General features: G+C 47.1%; 2 protein-coding genes across 2 annotated transcripts; both read right to left on the bottom strand.

Annotated features, from left to right (window-relative positions):
- Window positions 1-1,674: 1,674 nt before the first annotated feature.
- On the bottom strand, window positions 1,675-8,894 carry LOC137318764 (zinc finger protein 300-like). Its single transcript, XM_067981414.1, has 2 exons — window positions 8,845-8,894; window positions 1,675-3,477 (listed from the first exon to the last, which is right to left on the bottom strand). Exon 2 carries the CDS (start codon window positions 2,863-2,865, stop codon window positions 2,104-2,106), a length of 762 nt encoding a protein of 253 aa, XP_067837515.1. The 5' UTR covers window positions 2,866-3,477; window positions 8,845-8,894; the 3' UTR covers window positions 1,675-2,103.
- Window positions 8,895-14,102: 5,208 nt separating this feature from the next.
- On the bottom strand, window positions 14,103-16,014 carry LOC137318768 (zinc finger protein 84-like). The gene has a single exon (XM_067981420.1). The coding sequence runs from the start codon at window positions 15,739-15,741 to the stop codon at window positions 14,398-14,400; it is 1,344 nt and encodes a 447-aa protein (XP_067837521.1). The 5' UTR covers window positions 15,742-16,014; the 3' UTR covers window positions 14,103-14,397.
- Between the last annotated feature and the right edge of the window lie 241 nt (window positions 16,015-16,255).

Below are 16,255 nucleotides of genomic sequence, written 5' to 3'. Positions count from 1 at the left end.
ATTAAGTACCAATATAGTTCATCATCATCTATTTCTAGTTTAATAACTTTTGCTGAATGTGGCCCAGGCCAAGTGCCAGGATATCGGGTCAGGCTCACCATAGAAAATGAGTTTGACACCCCTGAGATAGACAATGTGAACCAGATTACCCTCATACACAAACCCAGCAACTTCTTCAAAAAACTCAAGCAAGTTTGAAAGACACAAACTTCTTTTCCAGAAGCCGTGTGGAGCATCTCGAACGGTCCCTTCTCTTTCCCTGTGATCATAAACAGCATCTCTTAGGATCCATTCAAGCATCTTCCCTCTGATCGAGGTCACACTGAAGGGCCTGTCATTCCCTGGCTCTGACTTATCCCCTTTCTTGAAAATGGGAACTACGTGAGCTACCTTACAATCTCAGGGGACAATCCCTGACTCTATTGAGCAGTTGAAGATACAGGCATGGGGCTCACAGAGCACCTGTCCCATCTCTTTAAACACCCGTGGGTGGATATCATCTGGATCTGGAGCACAAAGTATTTTGAGATTTCATATTTTATCCAAGATGACATCCCTTTCTATTTTAATATTTATGATGTTATTGTCGACAGCACATCCCACAGCTGGAATCCGAGCCTCATCCACAGGAGTGTAGGCTGATGAGAAATAGTCATTTAACATCTCTGCCATAGCCCGGGAATCTGTCCTGAACTGTCTCTCAGTGGCCCTAAAACCATCTTTAATGGTCTTCTGAATCCTGACGTAGCTGGAAAGGCGTTTGCTATTATTCCCACAATTGTGCACCATCTTCTTTTCCAAAGATCTCTGAGTTTCTCTAATGGCTGCTTGTGTCTCCCTCGATTGTGGGTGGTATTTGTCCCAATTCTCCTGTAAACTGAATTCATCCTGATCCGTTCTGGGTTAAATGTAAGACAGTTCAGGGAGTCAGGAATCATTCACCCCGAGACCCACACTGACAGGTAAAATCCCAGACGGTTCCTTAGTAAGGATTCCTCTGGTTCCTCGGCATATATTTATCAGGATACTGAAACCCAGCTTTCTTACAGTCCACTCCTGGAGGCCCCACTCCCTGAGTCTGCAACCTTGAGCAGGGTCAGTGGTGGAGTTCTGCAGTGGGAGTGATCACAGAGTAACTGTCGGGATCGCCCCCACCCTGTGGATGGTCAGGGTTGTGTATTTTTAGTGATCCTGGTGTCTAACACGCACACAGCAATAAAACCATGAATTCTGGAAACACACTGCAGGTCCTTCTTTATCTGGAGATCGAATGACTGTTGTATAATTGTACTAGCAGTTAACAGGCTCCTGTAAACTCCTCCCTCTGCTATTTTAATGCAGACTTTAACATTTATTTTTAACGGGTTTATTTTAAATGAGTTAACGCCTGCCTTAAATGGTAGACTCAGGACTGTCACACAAACAGTTGAAATCTCCATCGAATAATTACCACAGTCAGTTTTAGACTAGACGCCGCACAGTGACTTTGCTGTCAGTTAAGAGAGATGAGAAAGACCAAAGTGCCGTTTGCCCCTCTCAGTGTGCCCTGAAGGACTGTGTCCAGGCTGAAGTTCTGCTCCCCCCGGACGATCCTCCCCCCAGATGGTCCTTTCTGAGCTCCAGTCAGGTGATGCTAAACACTCAGGTGGGAAAGACCAAAATCTACAACAAGGGTTTAAAATAAAGCTGATTTATTTTGCAGATATCCAGAATATTAAACTCCAGCCCAGTTATCGCAGTTATTAACATCAGCAGAAACAAACCCCAACTGTCAGAATGAACATGGTTCAGTCCTGGATGGGATTAACAGCAGAATCCAACCCCTGCAGTCAAATGTGAACTCGCTGGTGTCTCAGCACGTGTGATGACTGAGTGAATCCCTTCCCACACACGGAGCAGGTGAACAGTCTCTCCCCAAAGGGCGTGAGTTGATGTGTCAGCAGTTCATTTCTGCTTTCAAAGCTCTTCTCACAGTCAGTGAATTAACAGGTCACTCAATAGTGTGAACAAGTTGATGTCTCAGAAGGTGGGGTGAATTCGTGAATCCCTTCCCACACACGGAGCAGGTGAACAGTCTCTCCCCAGTGTGAGTGTGTTGGTGTTTCAGCAGATCGTTTGTGCTTTTAAAACACTTCTCACAGTCAGAACATTTAAAGGTGTTTCCCCAGGGTGAGTACGTTGGTGTGTCAGAAGGTGGGATGACCGAGTGAATCTCTTCTTACACACGGAGCAGATGAACGGCCTCTCCCCAGTGTGAATGCGTTGGTGTCTCAGCAGTTCGTTTCTGCTTTTAAACCTCTTCTCACAGTCAGAACATTTAAAATGTCTCTCTTCAGAGTGAACTCGCTGGTGTGTCAGCAGGGTGGATGACCGAGTGAATCTCTTCTTATGCTGAGAGCGGGTGAACGGCCTCTCCCCAGTGTGAGAGCGTTGGTGTTTCAGCAGTTCGTTTCTGATTTTAAATCTCTTCCCACAGTCAGAACATTTAAAAGGCCTCTCCCCAGTGTGAAATCGCTGGTGCAACAGCAGTTCAGATGAAATAGTGAATCCCTTCCCGCACACAGAGCAGGTGAACGGCCTCTCCCCAGTGTGAGCGCGTTGGTGTGTCAGCAGATTCCTTTTGCTTTTAAAACTCTTCCCACAGTCAGAACATTTAAAAGGTCTCTCAACAGAGTGAACTCGCTGGTGTATTAGCAGGGTGGATGACTGAGTGAATCTCTTCTTACACACAGAGCAGGTGAAGGGCCTCTCCCCAGTGTGAACTCGCTGGTGTGTCAGAAGGCTGGATAACTGAGTGAATCTCTTCCCACACACAGAGCAGGAGAACGGCCTCTCCCCAGTGTGAACTCGTTGGTGTGACAGCATATCGTTTCTGCTTTTAAATCTCTTCCCACAGTCAGAGCATTTAAAAGGTCTCTCAACAGAGTGAACTCGCTGGTGTGTCAGAAGGTTGGATGACTGAGTGAATCTCTTCTTACACACGGAGCAGGTGAACGGCCTCTCCCCTGTGTGAACTCGCTGGTGTGTCAGAAGGTTGGATGAATGAGTGAATCCCTTCCCACACACGGAGCAGGTGAACGGCCTCACCCCAGTGTGACTGCGTCGATGAGTTTCCAGCTCTGACGGGTAATTGAATCCCTTCCCACAGTCCCCACATTTCCACGGTTTCTCCGTGGTCCGGGTGTCCTTGTGTCTCTCCAGGTTGGATGATCAGTTGAAGCCTCGTCCACACACAGAACACGTGGACGGTTTCTCCCCGCTGTGAATGATGTGATGTTTTTTCAGGCTGTGTCACTGGTTAAAGCTCTTTCCACAGTCAGTGCATTGGAACACTCTCACTCGGGTGTTTGAAATCTTCTCCCAGAGACAGAACAGACGAACATTTCTCCTTCCACATTCAAAGGCCGATGATATTCAGGTCCTGATGATTCGAATGACTCTGTCAGATCTTGACATTTAGAGGTTTAAAAGTCATCACTGTAAATACAGGATCAAAATTCAGAACAGGCTATGTTAGTGTCTACGGAACATTCTTTCCTCTCTTGTTCCCTCAAAGCTGCAAATCCCCCATCCCGCGCACTCTCCCTCCTCCCTGTACAGAACTCAAAAACCCATCGCATCTTCTTTCAGTGGTCCTAAACCATGAGTGAGAGGGTGAGAGAGTGAATGTGAGAGAGTGAATGTGAGAGTGTGAATGTGAGAGAGGGAATGTGAGAGTGTGAATGTGAGAGAGGGAATGTGAGAGAGGGAATGTGAGAGGGTGAATGTGAGAGGGTGAATGTGAGAGGGTGAATGTGAGAGGGTGAATGTGAGAGAGGGAATGTGAGAGAGGGAATGTGAGAGAGTGAATGTGAGAGAGTGAATGTGAGAGGGTGAATGTGAGAGGGTGAATGTGAGAGGGTGAATGTGAGAGGGTGAATGTGAGAGGGTGAATGTGAGAGAGGGAATGTGAGAGAGTGAATGTGAGAGAGTGAATGTGAGAGGGTGAATGTGAGAGAGTGAATGTGAGAGGGTGAATGTGAGAGGGTGAATGTGAGAGGGTGAATGTGAGAGAGTGAATGTGAGAGAGCGAATGTGAGAGGGCGAATGTGAGAGGGTGAATGTGAGAGAGTGAATGTGAGAGGGTGAATGTGAGAGGGTGAATGTGAGAGAGTGAATGTGAGAGAGCGAATGTGAGAGAGTGAATGTGAGAGAGTGAATGTGAGAGGGTGAATGTGAGAGAGCGAATGTGAGAGGGCGAATGTGAGAGGGTGAATGTGAGAGAGTGAATGTGAGAGAGTGAATTTGAGAGGGTGAATGTGAGAGAGTGAATGTGAGAGAGTGAATGTGAGAGAGCGAATGTGAGAGGGCGAATGTGAGAGGGTGAATGTGAGAGGGTGAATGTGAGAGGGCGAATGTGAGAGGGTGAATGTGAGAGAGTGAATGTGAGAGGGTGAATGTGAGAGAGTGAATTTGAGAGGGTGAATGTGAGAGAGCGAATGTGAGAGAGCGAATGTGAGAGAGCGAATGTGAGAGAGTGAATGTGACAGTGCGTGTGAGGGCGAATGTGAGAGGGTGAATGTGAGAGAGTGAATATGAGAGGGCGAATGTGAGAGAGTGAATGTGACAGTGCGTGTGAGGGCGAATGTGAGAGGGCGAATGTGAGAGGGTGAATGTGAGAGAGTGAATGTGAGAGTGCGTGTGAGGGCGAATGTGAGAGGGTGAATGTGAGAGAGCGTGAGAGAGTGAATGTGAGAGGGTGAATGTGAGAGAGTGAATGTGAGAGGGCGAATGTGAGAGGGCGAATGTGAGAGGGCGAATGTGAGAGGGCGAATGTGAGAGGGCGAATGTGAGAGGGCGAATGTGAGAGAGTGAATGTCACATTCACTCTCTCACGCACTGTCACATTCACTCTCTCACATTCACTCTCTCCGTTATTTCATTGACGAACTCAATCAAATTAAATGATTTTACTTTTAACAAATCTACTTTTTACAAATCTATTAATTTTGTCCCGGATTCTGGCCTCTAGAAGTTTCCCACCACCGACGTTAGGCTGACTGGCCTGTAATTGCCGGGTTTATCCCTCACCCACATTTTTGAACAGGGGTGTAACACTTGCAATCCTCCAGTCCTCAGACACCACTCCCACATCCAAGGAGGATTGGAAGATTGTGGTCAGAGCCTCCGCTATCTGCACCCTTACTTCCCTCAGTAATCTAGGAGGCATCCCATCTGGACCGAAAGACTTTTTTACTTTGAGCACTGCCAATCTTTTAAGTACCTCCTCTTTATCTATTTCTATCATCTCCAATATCACTACGACCACCTCCTTTACTGTACAATGGCAGAATCCTCTTCTCTGGTGAAGACGGATGTAAAGTACTAATTTCGTGCCTCAGCCATGCCCTCTGCCTCCACAAGAAGATCTCCTTTTTTGTCCCTAATCGACCCCACCCTTCCTCTGACTCCCCTTTTACTGTTTGTATGTTTATAAAAGACTTTTGGATTCCCTTTTATGTTAACCACCAATCTATTCTCATACTCTCTCTTTGCACCTCTTATTCTCTTTTTTAGATCTCCTCTGTACTTTCTTTGTTCAGCCTGGTTCTCCACTGTATTATGAACCTTACATTCGTCATAAACCTCCTTTTTCTGTTTCATTTTAATCTCTATCTCTTTAGTCATCCAGGGAGCTCTAGCTTTGGATGCCCTTCCTTTCTCCCCCGTGGGGATCTGTCTGCTCTGTACCTGAACCAACTCCTCCTTCAAGGCCTCCCATTGTTCAATTACTGTTTTGTTGCCAATTTTTGATTCCAATCCACCTGGACAAGATCCCTTTTTAACTCACTGGAATTCGCCCTCCTCCAGTTAAGTATTTTCATATTTGTTTGTTCCTTGTCCTTTTCCGTAACTATTCTAAACCTAATGAGATTATGATCACTGCTGCCCCACTGAAACATGCTCCACCTGCCCCACTTCATTCTCCACACCGAGCCCACTGCTGTACTCACATTCACCCTCTCACATTCGCTCTCCCACATTCGCTCTCCCACATTCGCTCTCTCACGGAGTGACTCGATGTTGTGTACATGGACATTTAAAAGGCGTTTGGTAAAGTGCCACCTAATGGACCTGATGGTAAAATTGAAGCCCATAGGAGCATGGATACAAAATTGGCGGAGAGACGGAATGCAGAGAGCAGTGGTGAACCATTGTTTTACAGACTGGAAGGAAGTATACAGTGATGTTCCACAGGGGATGGTATTAGGACCATGACTCTTTTTGATATACATTGATGGCCTGGGCGTGTAACTGGTGGGGTGCCGCAAGGATCAGTACTTGGGCCTCAGCTATTTACAATATTTATCAATGACTCAGATGATGGGACCGAGTGTAATGTATCCAAGTTTGCTGACGACATGAAGCTAGGTGGGAAAGTAAACTGTGAGGAGGACACAAAGAGTCTGCAAAGGGATATAGACAGGTTAAGTGAGTGGGCAAGAAGGTGGCAGATAGAGTATAATGTGGGGAAATGTGAGGTTACTCACTTTGGTAGGGAGAATAGAAAAACAGAATTTTTTAAATGGTGAGAAACTATTAAATGTTGGTGTTCAGAGAGATTTGGGTGTCCTCGTACAAGAAACACCGAAAGATAACATGCAGGTACAGCGAGCAATTCGGAAGGTAAATGGAATGTTGGAATTTATTGCAAGGGGGTTGGAGTCGAAGAATAAGGAAGTCTTGTTGCAATTGTACAGGGCTTTGGTGAGACCACACCTGGAGTACTGTGTACAGTTGTGCTCTCCTTATCTAAGGAAGGGTATATGCAGCGAAGGTTCACTAGATTGATTCCTGGGATGAGACGGTTGTCCTATGAGGAGAGATTGAATAGAATGGGCCTATACTCTCTGGAGTTCAGAAGAATGTTAGATATTTTATCAGTACATTGAGAACAAGAGGATAGCTCAGGAAAAGGTGGGACCTATCAGGGACGATAAGGGTAACTTGTGTGTAGCAGCAGAACATGTGGGTAGGGTTTTAAATGAATATTTTTTCTCTGTATTCACAAAGGAACAGGATGATCCAGACATAGTAGTTAAAGAGGACAGTTGTGAAATATTGGATAAGGTAAACATAACGAGAGAGGAAGTACCAGAGGGACTGGAATCCTTGAAAGTTGATAAATCACCAGGGCCGGATGGATTGTTTCCTAGGCTATTAGAGGAAGCCAGGGAGGAAACAGCGGATGCTCTGAGGATCATTTTCCAATCCTCATTAGATACAGGGGAGGTACAGGAGGACTGGAAGACTGCAAACATAAGACCATTGTTTAAAAAGGTTACAAGGGAAAGACCGAACAATTATAGGCCGGTCAGTCTTACCTCGGTGGTGGGAAAACTATTACAATCAATACTGAGAGATAGGATAAACTGTCACTTGGAAAGGCATGGTTTAATCAGGGATAGTCAGCATGGATTTGTTCAGGGAAGGTCATGCCTTACAAATCTGATTAAATTCTTTGAGGAAGTGACAAGGAGGATTGATGAGGGTAGTGCTGTTGGATGTTGTCTACATGGATTGTAGTAAGGCATTTGACAAGGTCCCACGTGGCAGACTGGTCAGAAAGGTAAAAGCCCATGGGATACAGGGAAATGTGGTGAATTAGATCCAAAATTGGCTCAGTAACAGGAAGCAAAGGGTACAAGTTGATGGATATCTTTGCGAATGGAAATCTGTTTCCAGTGGTGTGCCATAGGGCTCAGTGTTGGGTCCCTTGCTGTTTGTGGTATATCTTAATGATTTGGACTTGAATGTCGGGAGCATGACACAATGGGCCGAATGGCCCCCTTCTGTGCTGTATCTTTTCTATGGTTCTAAGAATGAGAAGTGATCTCATTGAAACTTGTAAGATTCTGAGAGGGCTTGAGAGGGTACATACTGAGAGGATGTTTCCCCTGGCTGGAGAGTGTCAAAGTACTAGCACTGTCTCAGGATAAGGGGTCGGCCATTTAAGACTGAGATGAGGAGGAATTTCATCACTGAGAGGGTTATAAATCTTTGGAATTCTCTACCTCAGAGGGCTGTGGATGCACAGTCGTTGAGTATATGCAAGGCTGAGATTGATAGATTTTTGGACACTAAGGGAATCAAGGGATATGGGGATTGCTCCCTGACCGATCACCATTTCTCCTTCATCTTCAGACGCCCCCTGACCTTCACCATTTCTCCTGCATATACAGACGCTCCTTGACCGATCACTTTTTCTCATTCATCGACAGACTCCCCCGACCTTCACCATTTCTCTTTCATTTACAGATGCTCCCTGATCTGTCATCATTTATCGTCTATTTGCAGATGCTCCCTGACCGATCACCACTTATCCTTCATTTACAGACTCTCCCTGACCGATCACCATTTCTCCTTCATTTACAGACGCTCCCTGACTGATCACTATTTCTCCTTCATTTACAGACGCTCCCTGACCGATCACCATTTCTCCTTCATTTACAGACGCTGCCTGACCGATCACCATTTCTCCTTCATTTACAGACGCTCCCTGACCGGTCACCATTTGTCCTTCATTTACAGACGCTCCCTGACCGATCACCATTTCTCCTTCATTTACAGACGCTCCCTGATTCGATGAGTCACGAGGTTTGACGCTGACTCTGCGCATGCTCGGAGGCCGCGGGCCGTTTGTCGAGTTTCGGGTCTGATCTAAACCGGAGCCCCCGGAGTGTAGAGAGAGAGAGGAGAATGTTCACTGTTTGATATTCGGGCCCGGGGCCGCACTCGGGGTTTGTGAAGCCCCCGCCCCCTCCCCCGGGGTTTATTAACCCGCTCCCCCCGCCCATCTCTCACCTGTTGCGGACACGATCTCGGCCTCACTCCCCGCCCGCCGCGCATGCTCAGCTCACACTGCCCGGGTGATTGACGGGAGCTCCGGACCAATAGGAAGAGCGGAGAGGGACTGGAGGACCGAGCGGGCGGTTGGTCCTCCAACCAATGGGAGTGTGTGAGGGGCGGGACTTGCGGCACCGAGTGGGCGGGGCTGAGCCCGGATCTCCCTCATTGGCTGAAACTCTGCATCATTTTGAAAGCTGATTGGTGTGAAACTCTTGGGGAAAACTGGCCCTTTGTGTTGTGGAGAAAAACCGATGGAACCGTGTGGGTGGAGCAAAGATTTCAACATTGGGAATGAAATGGATTAATTCAGGACAGACAGCAGGGATTATTGGAGGGAATAACACAGTGTGGGGATAAAATGCAATGGAGGTTGTGAAGATGGATTGTTAAAAAGTGTTTGAGAAGATGCCGGACAGGAGGCTTGTTGATCAGATTAAAGCTCACGGTATTAAAGGGAGTGGGTCAGTGTGGATGGGAAGTTGGAGAAAGGGCAGAGTGGTGGTTAATGGATGTTTTTCAGACTGTGGGGATGTAAACAGTGGTGTCCCCAGGGGCAGTTATAGCGGTTATTAACATCATCAGAAACAAATCCCAACTGCCAGAATGAAGTTCTGCTGCTGAAACCCTCATCCGTGCCTTTGTTTACCTCTAGACTCGACTATTCCAATGCTCTCCAGGCCCGGCCTTCCACTTTACACCCTCCGTAAACTTAAACCCACAATCTCCAGATCAATAATCAGTCCCATTATTCATTGTGTCACTGGCCCAGGCTGTGGAGAACACGGAGCAGCTCACACTCCCACAGCACTGCGGTACGAGCAGGTACCGAGTCAGCCTCAGTCATGAGCACTGGAATCCATTTTTGCCTCTTTCCTTCGATAACTCAGCTGGTCGAGCGACAAGACTGTTGTGGAAAATAACACAAAGTCATCCTTACATCATTTGTTCAATTCCGGCTCAAAAGAATACGCGTACTTTTGCAATAAGCAGCAATTAGTTCAAGGTCGCTCTCTTAACTTTACAGGTAACTTACAGATTAACATGTTGCCATGAACGCACAGGACGCCTCTTTTGCTTTCTCAAACCTTGAAGCTTTCTGTGTCTGCCCAAGCACGGCTGTTTCACTCGAGCATTTGCCTCTGCTCACCAGCAGGGAGTGCCTTTGAGCAGCAACACTTCAAATCGCCCTCAATTTCATGTAAAAAGGTCTTCGATCAGTCAGTCAGACAGGGCTCACGCTGCTCCCTCAAGCTCCAGCGGCTGTTGCTTTCCGGTGACCTCGTCTTCCTTCCGCAGGCTCAGGCTCTTCTCAGCATCATTCATGATTACTGTGGCTTCCCGTTCTGCTGTTCCTCACTTGCTGATGCTCGACACCGCCGATTGGAGCAAAGTATTTCATATATTCAGGGAGCGGCAACCCAAGGCAAGATTTCTCTGCTGGTCGTGGAGCAGCTTTGAGGCGAGTGCGAGGCGGGAACTGTGAAGGGTGATTTACAAACAGCAAACTGGGAATTAGCTCAACTGGTAGATCGCTCACTTGGCATGTGAGAAGTAGCGGGATCGTTGATTATATTCTCCACTCACCGTTTATCTTGGTCCAATTATACAGAAACAAGAGTGTTGTCAGCGAGTCCATAGCCCATGAACTTCCTAAACTTCGCTGTGTGTTTGGGTTCAGAGAGGTCAAGGGGCAGCAAATCTTTTGATGGGCTGCAGTCAGCAAAAGTTCTTGATTTTGCTATGCAGAAAAGATGGAAAGATGAGGTGAGAGATGGAAAAAAAGCTTCGTAATCCCTGATGCCTTCTCTGAAGATTGAATTCAGGACCCTCAGATTATGACACTGATGCACTGCTTGCTGGCACTGAGAAGGCACTTACCAGGTATGGAGCCAGGCAGCATCACCAAGTAGGACAGCTTGCAAGGTATTGGCAGCCATAAAATAATGCACAGATTGCAAAAAAAAATTGCGTGTTAAGTCGGAGTTGAACCTACAGACTTCTGATCTATAATCAGATGTGTTATCCATTGCACCACCAGCACCAGTTATAGTGAGGAAGTAGCAGTGGGAGGCAGTGAGCATGGCTGAGGTACGAAATAAATACTTTGCATCTGTCTTCACCAAGGAAGAAGATGCTGCCAGAGTGACAGTGAAGGAAGACGTAGTTGAGACACTGGATTGGCTAAAAATTCATAAAGAGGAGGTACTTGAAAGGCTGGCTGGACTTAAAGTAGAAACGTCACCTGGTCCGGATGAGATGCATCCTCGGTTGCTGAGGGATGTAACGGTGGAAATTGCAGAGGTACTGGCCATAATCTTCCAAACATCCCTGGGTATGGGGGTGATGCCAGAGGACTGGAGAATTGCAAAAGTTACACCCTTGTTCAAGAAAGGGTGAAAGATAAAACCCAGCATCCACAGACCAGTCAGTTTAACCTCGGTAGTGGGGAAAGTTCCAGCAACGATAATCCGGGATAGCAGCCACTTGGACAAGGATTAGGGAAAGCCTGCACGGATTTGTTAACGGCAAATCGTGTTTAACTAACTTGATACAGTTTTTTGATAAGGCAACAGAGAGGGTCGATGAGGGCAATGCAGTTGATGTGGTGTGTGTGGACTTCCAAATGGCGTTCGATAAAGTGCCGCATAATGGGCTTGTCATCAAGATTAAAGCCCATGGAATAAAAGGGGCAGTAGCAGCATGGATACAGAATTGGCTAAAGAACAGGAAACAGAGTGTCGTGGCAAATAGTTGTTTTTCAGAATGGAGGGAGGTGTACAGTGGTGTTCCCCAGGGGTCGGTGCTGGGACCACTGCTTTTCTTGATATATATTAATGACTTCGACCTGGGTACACAGGGCACAATTTCAAAACTTGAAAGTGCGGTGAACAGTGAGGATAATAAACTGTGAGGAGGATAGTGATTTACTTCAAGAGGTTCCCAATTCGATTCAGAAATGCAGTGGATCCGTGGCTCTAACGCAGGCGGACACCCTAAATGGGAAGATATGGAGGAAAAATTAGGATAAATGAGATGGTGGCCGGGTATGAGACAGGATATTAAAGATCTTGTGGTGGGATGTGTGATTGGTGCTCGGTGGATGGGATGCCAATCAACCGGGCTGCTTTGTCCTGGATGGTGTCGAGCTTCTTGAGTGTTGTTGGAGCTGCACTCATCCAGGCAAGTGGAGAGTATTCCATCATACTCCTGACTTGTGCCTTGTAGATGGTGGAAAGGCTTTGGGGAGTCAGGAGGTGAGTCACTTGCCGCAGAATACCCAGCCTCTGACCTGCTCTTGTAACCACAGTATTTATATGGCTGGTTCAGTTAAGTTTCTGGTCAATGGTGACCCCGAGGATGTTGATGGTGGGGGATTCGGTGATGGTAATGCCGTTGAATGTCAAGGGGAGATGGTTAGACTCTCTCTTGTTGGAGATGGTCATTGCCTGGCACTTGTCTGGCGCGAATGTTGCTTGCCACTTATCTGACCAAGCCTGGATGTTGACCAGGTCTTGCTGCATGCAGGCACGGACTGCTTCATTATCTGAGGGGTTGCGAATGGAACTGAACCCTGTGCAATCATCAGTGAACATCCCCATTCCTGACCTTATGATGGAGGGAGGGTCATTGAAGAAGCAGCTGAAGATGGTTGGACCCAGGAGCTCTTGCAGCAATGTCCTGGGGCTGAGATGATTGGCCTCCAACAACCACTACCATCTTCCTTTGTGCTAGGTATGACTCCAGCCACTGGAGAGTTTTCCCCCGATTCCCATTGACTTCAATTTTGCTGTTCAATTTTGTCCCCATAATGAAAATTGGAACTATGTGAGCTACCTTCTAATCTCAGGGGACTATCGCTGACTCTATTGAGCTGTTGAGGATACAGGCAAGGGGCTCACAGAGCACCCGTCCCATCTCTTTAAACACCCGGGGGTGAATATCATCTGGACCTGGAGCTAAACCTATTTTAAGATTTCATATTTTATCCAAGATCACGTCCCTTTCTATTTTAATATTTATGATGTTATTGTTGACAGCACATCCCATAGCTGGAATCTGAGCATCATCTACAGGAGTGTAGACTGATGAGAAATAGTCATTTAACAGCTCTGCGATAGCCCGGGAATCTGTCCTGAACTGTCTTTCAGTGGCCCTAAACCATCTTTAATGGTCTTCTGAATCCTGACGTAGCTGGAAAGGCGTTTGCTATTATTAGCACATTTGTGCACCATCTTCTTTTCAAAGATCTCTTAGCTTCTCTAATGGCTGCTTGTGTCTCCCTCGATTGTGGGTGATATTTGTCCCAATTCTCCTGTCAACTGAATTCATCCTGATCTGACTGTAAGACAGTTCGGGGAGTCAAGAATCATTCACCGCTAGACCCACACTGACAAGTAAAACCCCAGACGGTTCCTTGGTAAGGATTCCTCTGGTACCTCAGCATATATTTGTCAGCTATCTTGCAGTCCACTCCTGGAGGCCCCACTCCCTGAGCCTGCAACCTTCAGCAGGGTCAGAGGTGGAGTTCCGCAGTGGGAGTGATCCCAGAGTAACTGTCGGGATCGCCCCCACCCTGTGGATGGTCCGGGTCGTGTATTTTTAGTGATCCTGGTGTCTAACACGCACACAGCAATAAAACCATGAATTCTGGAAACACACTGCAGGTCCTTCTTTATCTGGAGATCGAATGACTGTTGTATAATTGTACCAGCAGTTAACAGGCTCCTGTGAACTCCTCCCACTGCTATTTTGATGCAGACTTTAAATCATTTATTTTTAACGGGTTTATTTTAAATGAGTTAACGCCTGCCTTAAATGGTAGACTCAGGACTGTCACACAAACAGGTTAAATCTTCATAGAATCATTACCACAGTCATTTTTAGACTGGACTCCGCACGGCGACTTTGCTGTCAGAGAAGAGAGATGAGAAAGACCAAAGTGCCGTTTGCCCCTCTCAGTGTGGCCCTGAAGGACTGTGTCCAGGCTGAAGTTCTGCTCCCCCCAGATTGTCCTTTCTGAGCTCCAGTCAGGTGATGCTAAACACTCAGGTGGGAAAGACTAAAATCTACAACAAGGTGTTTAAAACAAATCTGATTTATTGAACAGATATCCAGATTATTAAACTCCAGCCCAGTTATAGGGGTTATTGACATCAGCAGAAACAAACCCCAACTGTCAGAATGAACATGGTTCAGTCCTGGATGGGATTAACAGCAGAATCCAACCCCTGCAGTCACAATTGAACTCGCTGGTGTCTCAGCACGTGTGATGACTGAGTGAATCCCTTCCCACACACGGAGCAGGTGAACAGTCTCTCCCCAATGGGCGTGAGTTGATGTGTCAGCAGTTCATTTCTGCTTTTAAAGCTCTTCTCACAGTCAGTGAATTAACAGGTCACTCAATAGTGTGAACAAGTTAATGTTTCAGAAGGTGGGATGATCGAGTGAATCTCTTCCCACACACGGAGCAGGTGAACAGTCTCTCCCCTGTGTCAGTGCGTCGATGTCTCAGCAGTTCGTTTCTGATTTTAAATCTCTTCCCAAAGTCAGAACATTTAAAGGTCTCTCATCAGTGTGAACTCGCTGGTGTCTCAGCAGGGTGGATGACCGAGTGAATCCCTTCCCACACACGGAGCAGGTGAACGGTCTCTCCCCAGTGTGAGTGCGCTGGTGTGTCAGCAGATAAATTTTGCTTTTAAATCTCTTCTCACACTCAGAACATTTAAAAGGTCTCTCATCGGAGTGAACTCGCTGGTGTGACAGAAGGTTGGATGACCGAGTGAATCTCTTCTCACACAAGGAGCAGGTGAACGGCCTCTCCCCAGTGTGACTGTGTTGGTGTCTCACCATTTCGTTTCTGATTTTAAATCTCTTCTCACAGTCAGGACATTTAAAAGGTCTCTCATCAGTGTGAACTTGCTGGTGTGACAGAAGGTGTGATGAATGAGTGAATCTCTTCATACACACAGAGCAGATGAACGGCCTCTCCCCAGTGTGAACTCGCTGGTGTGTCAGCAGAGTGGATGACCGAGTGAATCCCTTCCCACACACGGAGCAGGTGAACGGCCTCTCCCCAGTGTGAGTGCGTTGGTGCGACAGCAGATTCCTTTTGCTTTTAAACCTCTTCTCACAGTCAGAACATTTAAAAGGTCTCTCATCAGTGTGAACTCGCTGGTGTCTCAGCAGGGTGGATGACCAAGTAAATCCCTTCCCACACACGGAGCAGGTGAACGGCCTCTCCCCAGTGTGAGTGAGTTGGTGTCTCAGTAGTTCGTTTCTGATTTTAAATCTCTTCCCACAGTCAGAACATTTAAAAGGTCTCTCATCAGTGTGAACTTGCTGGTGTTGCACAAGGTATGATGAATGAGTGAATCCCTTCCCACACACGGAGCAGCAGAACGGCCTCTCCCCAGTGTGAACTCGCTGGTGTGCCAGCAGGATGGATGACCGAGTGAATCTCTTCCCACACACGGAGCAGGTGAACGGCCTCTCCCCTGTGTGAGCGCGTTGGTGTGTCAGCAGATGACTTTTGCTTTTAAACCTCTTCTCACAGTCAGAACATTTAAAAGGTCTCTCATCAGAGTGAACTCGCTGGTGTTGCAGAAGGTGTGATGACTGAGTGAATCTATTCTTACTCACGGAGCAGGTGAATGGGCTGTCCCCAGTGTGAACTCGCTGGTGTGATAGAAGCTGAGATGACCGAGTGAATCCCTTCCCACACACGGTGCAGATGAACGGTCTCTCCCCAGTGTGAATGCGTTGGTGTGTCAGCAGATTACTTTTGCTTTTAAACCTCTTCTCACAGTCCGAACATTTAAAAGGTCGCTTATCAGAGTGAAATCGCTGGTGCATCAGGAGGCTGTCTGACTGAGTGAATCCCTTCCCACACACGGAACAGGTGAACGGCCTCTCCCCAGTGTGATTGCGTCGATGAATTTCCAGCAGTGAAGGGTAATTGAATCCCTTCCCACAGTCCCCACATTTCCACGGTTTCTCCGTGGTCCGGGTGACCTTGTGTCTCTCCAGGTTGGACGATCAGTTGAAGCCTCGTCCACACACACAACACGTATACAGTTTCTCCCCGCTGTGAATGGTGTGATGTTTTTTCAGGCTATGTAACTGGTTAAAGCTCTTTCCACAGTCAGTGCACTGGAACACTCTCACTCGGGTGTGTGTGTCTTGGTGCTTTTCCACTCACACTGATGTTTGAAATCTTCTCCCAGAGATAGAACAGACAAACATTTCTCCTTCCACATTCAAAGGCCGATGATATTCAGGTCCTGATGAATCGAGTGACTCTGTCAGATCTTGACGTGGTCTTTGGTTTGAGTTTCCTGTCTGCAAATCCTCCCCTTCTAATAACCTG

The sequence above is a fragment of the Heptranchias perlo genome, unplaced genomic scaffold (genome assembly GCF_035084215.1).
Source record: "Heptranchias perlo isolate sHepPer1 unplaced genomic scaffold, sHepPer1.hap1 HAP1_SCAFFOLD_73, whole genome shotgun sequence".
Classification (NCBI taxonomy): Eukaryota; Metazoa; Chordata; class Chondrichthyes; order Hexanchiformes; family Hexanchidae; genus Heptranchias; species Heptranchias perlo.
This window is presented reverse-complemented; position numbering and strand designations above follow the sequence as displayed.

Excerpts from the sequence above, each read along its gene's own strand:
- LOC137318768 (XM_067981420.1), bottom strand. The coding sequence starts at position 15,741 with ATGCACCAGCGATTTCACTCTGATAAGCGACCTTTTAAATGTTCGGAC.
- LOC137318764 (XM_067981414.1), bottom strand. The coding sequence starts at position 2,865 with ATGCTGTCACACCAACGAGTTCACACTGGGGAGAGGCCGTTCTCCTGC.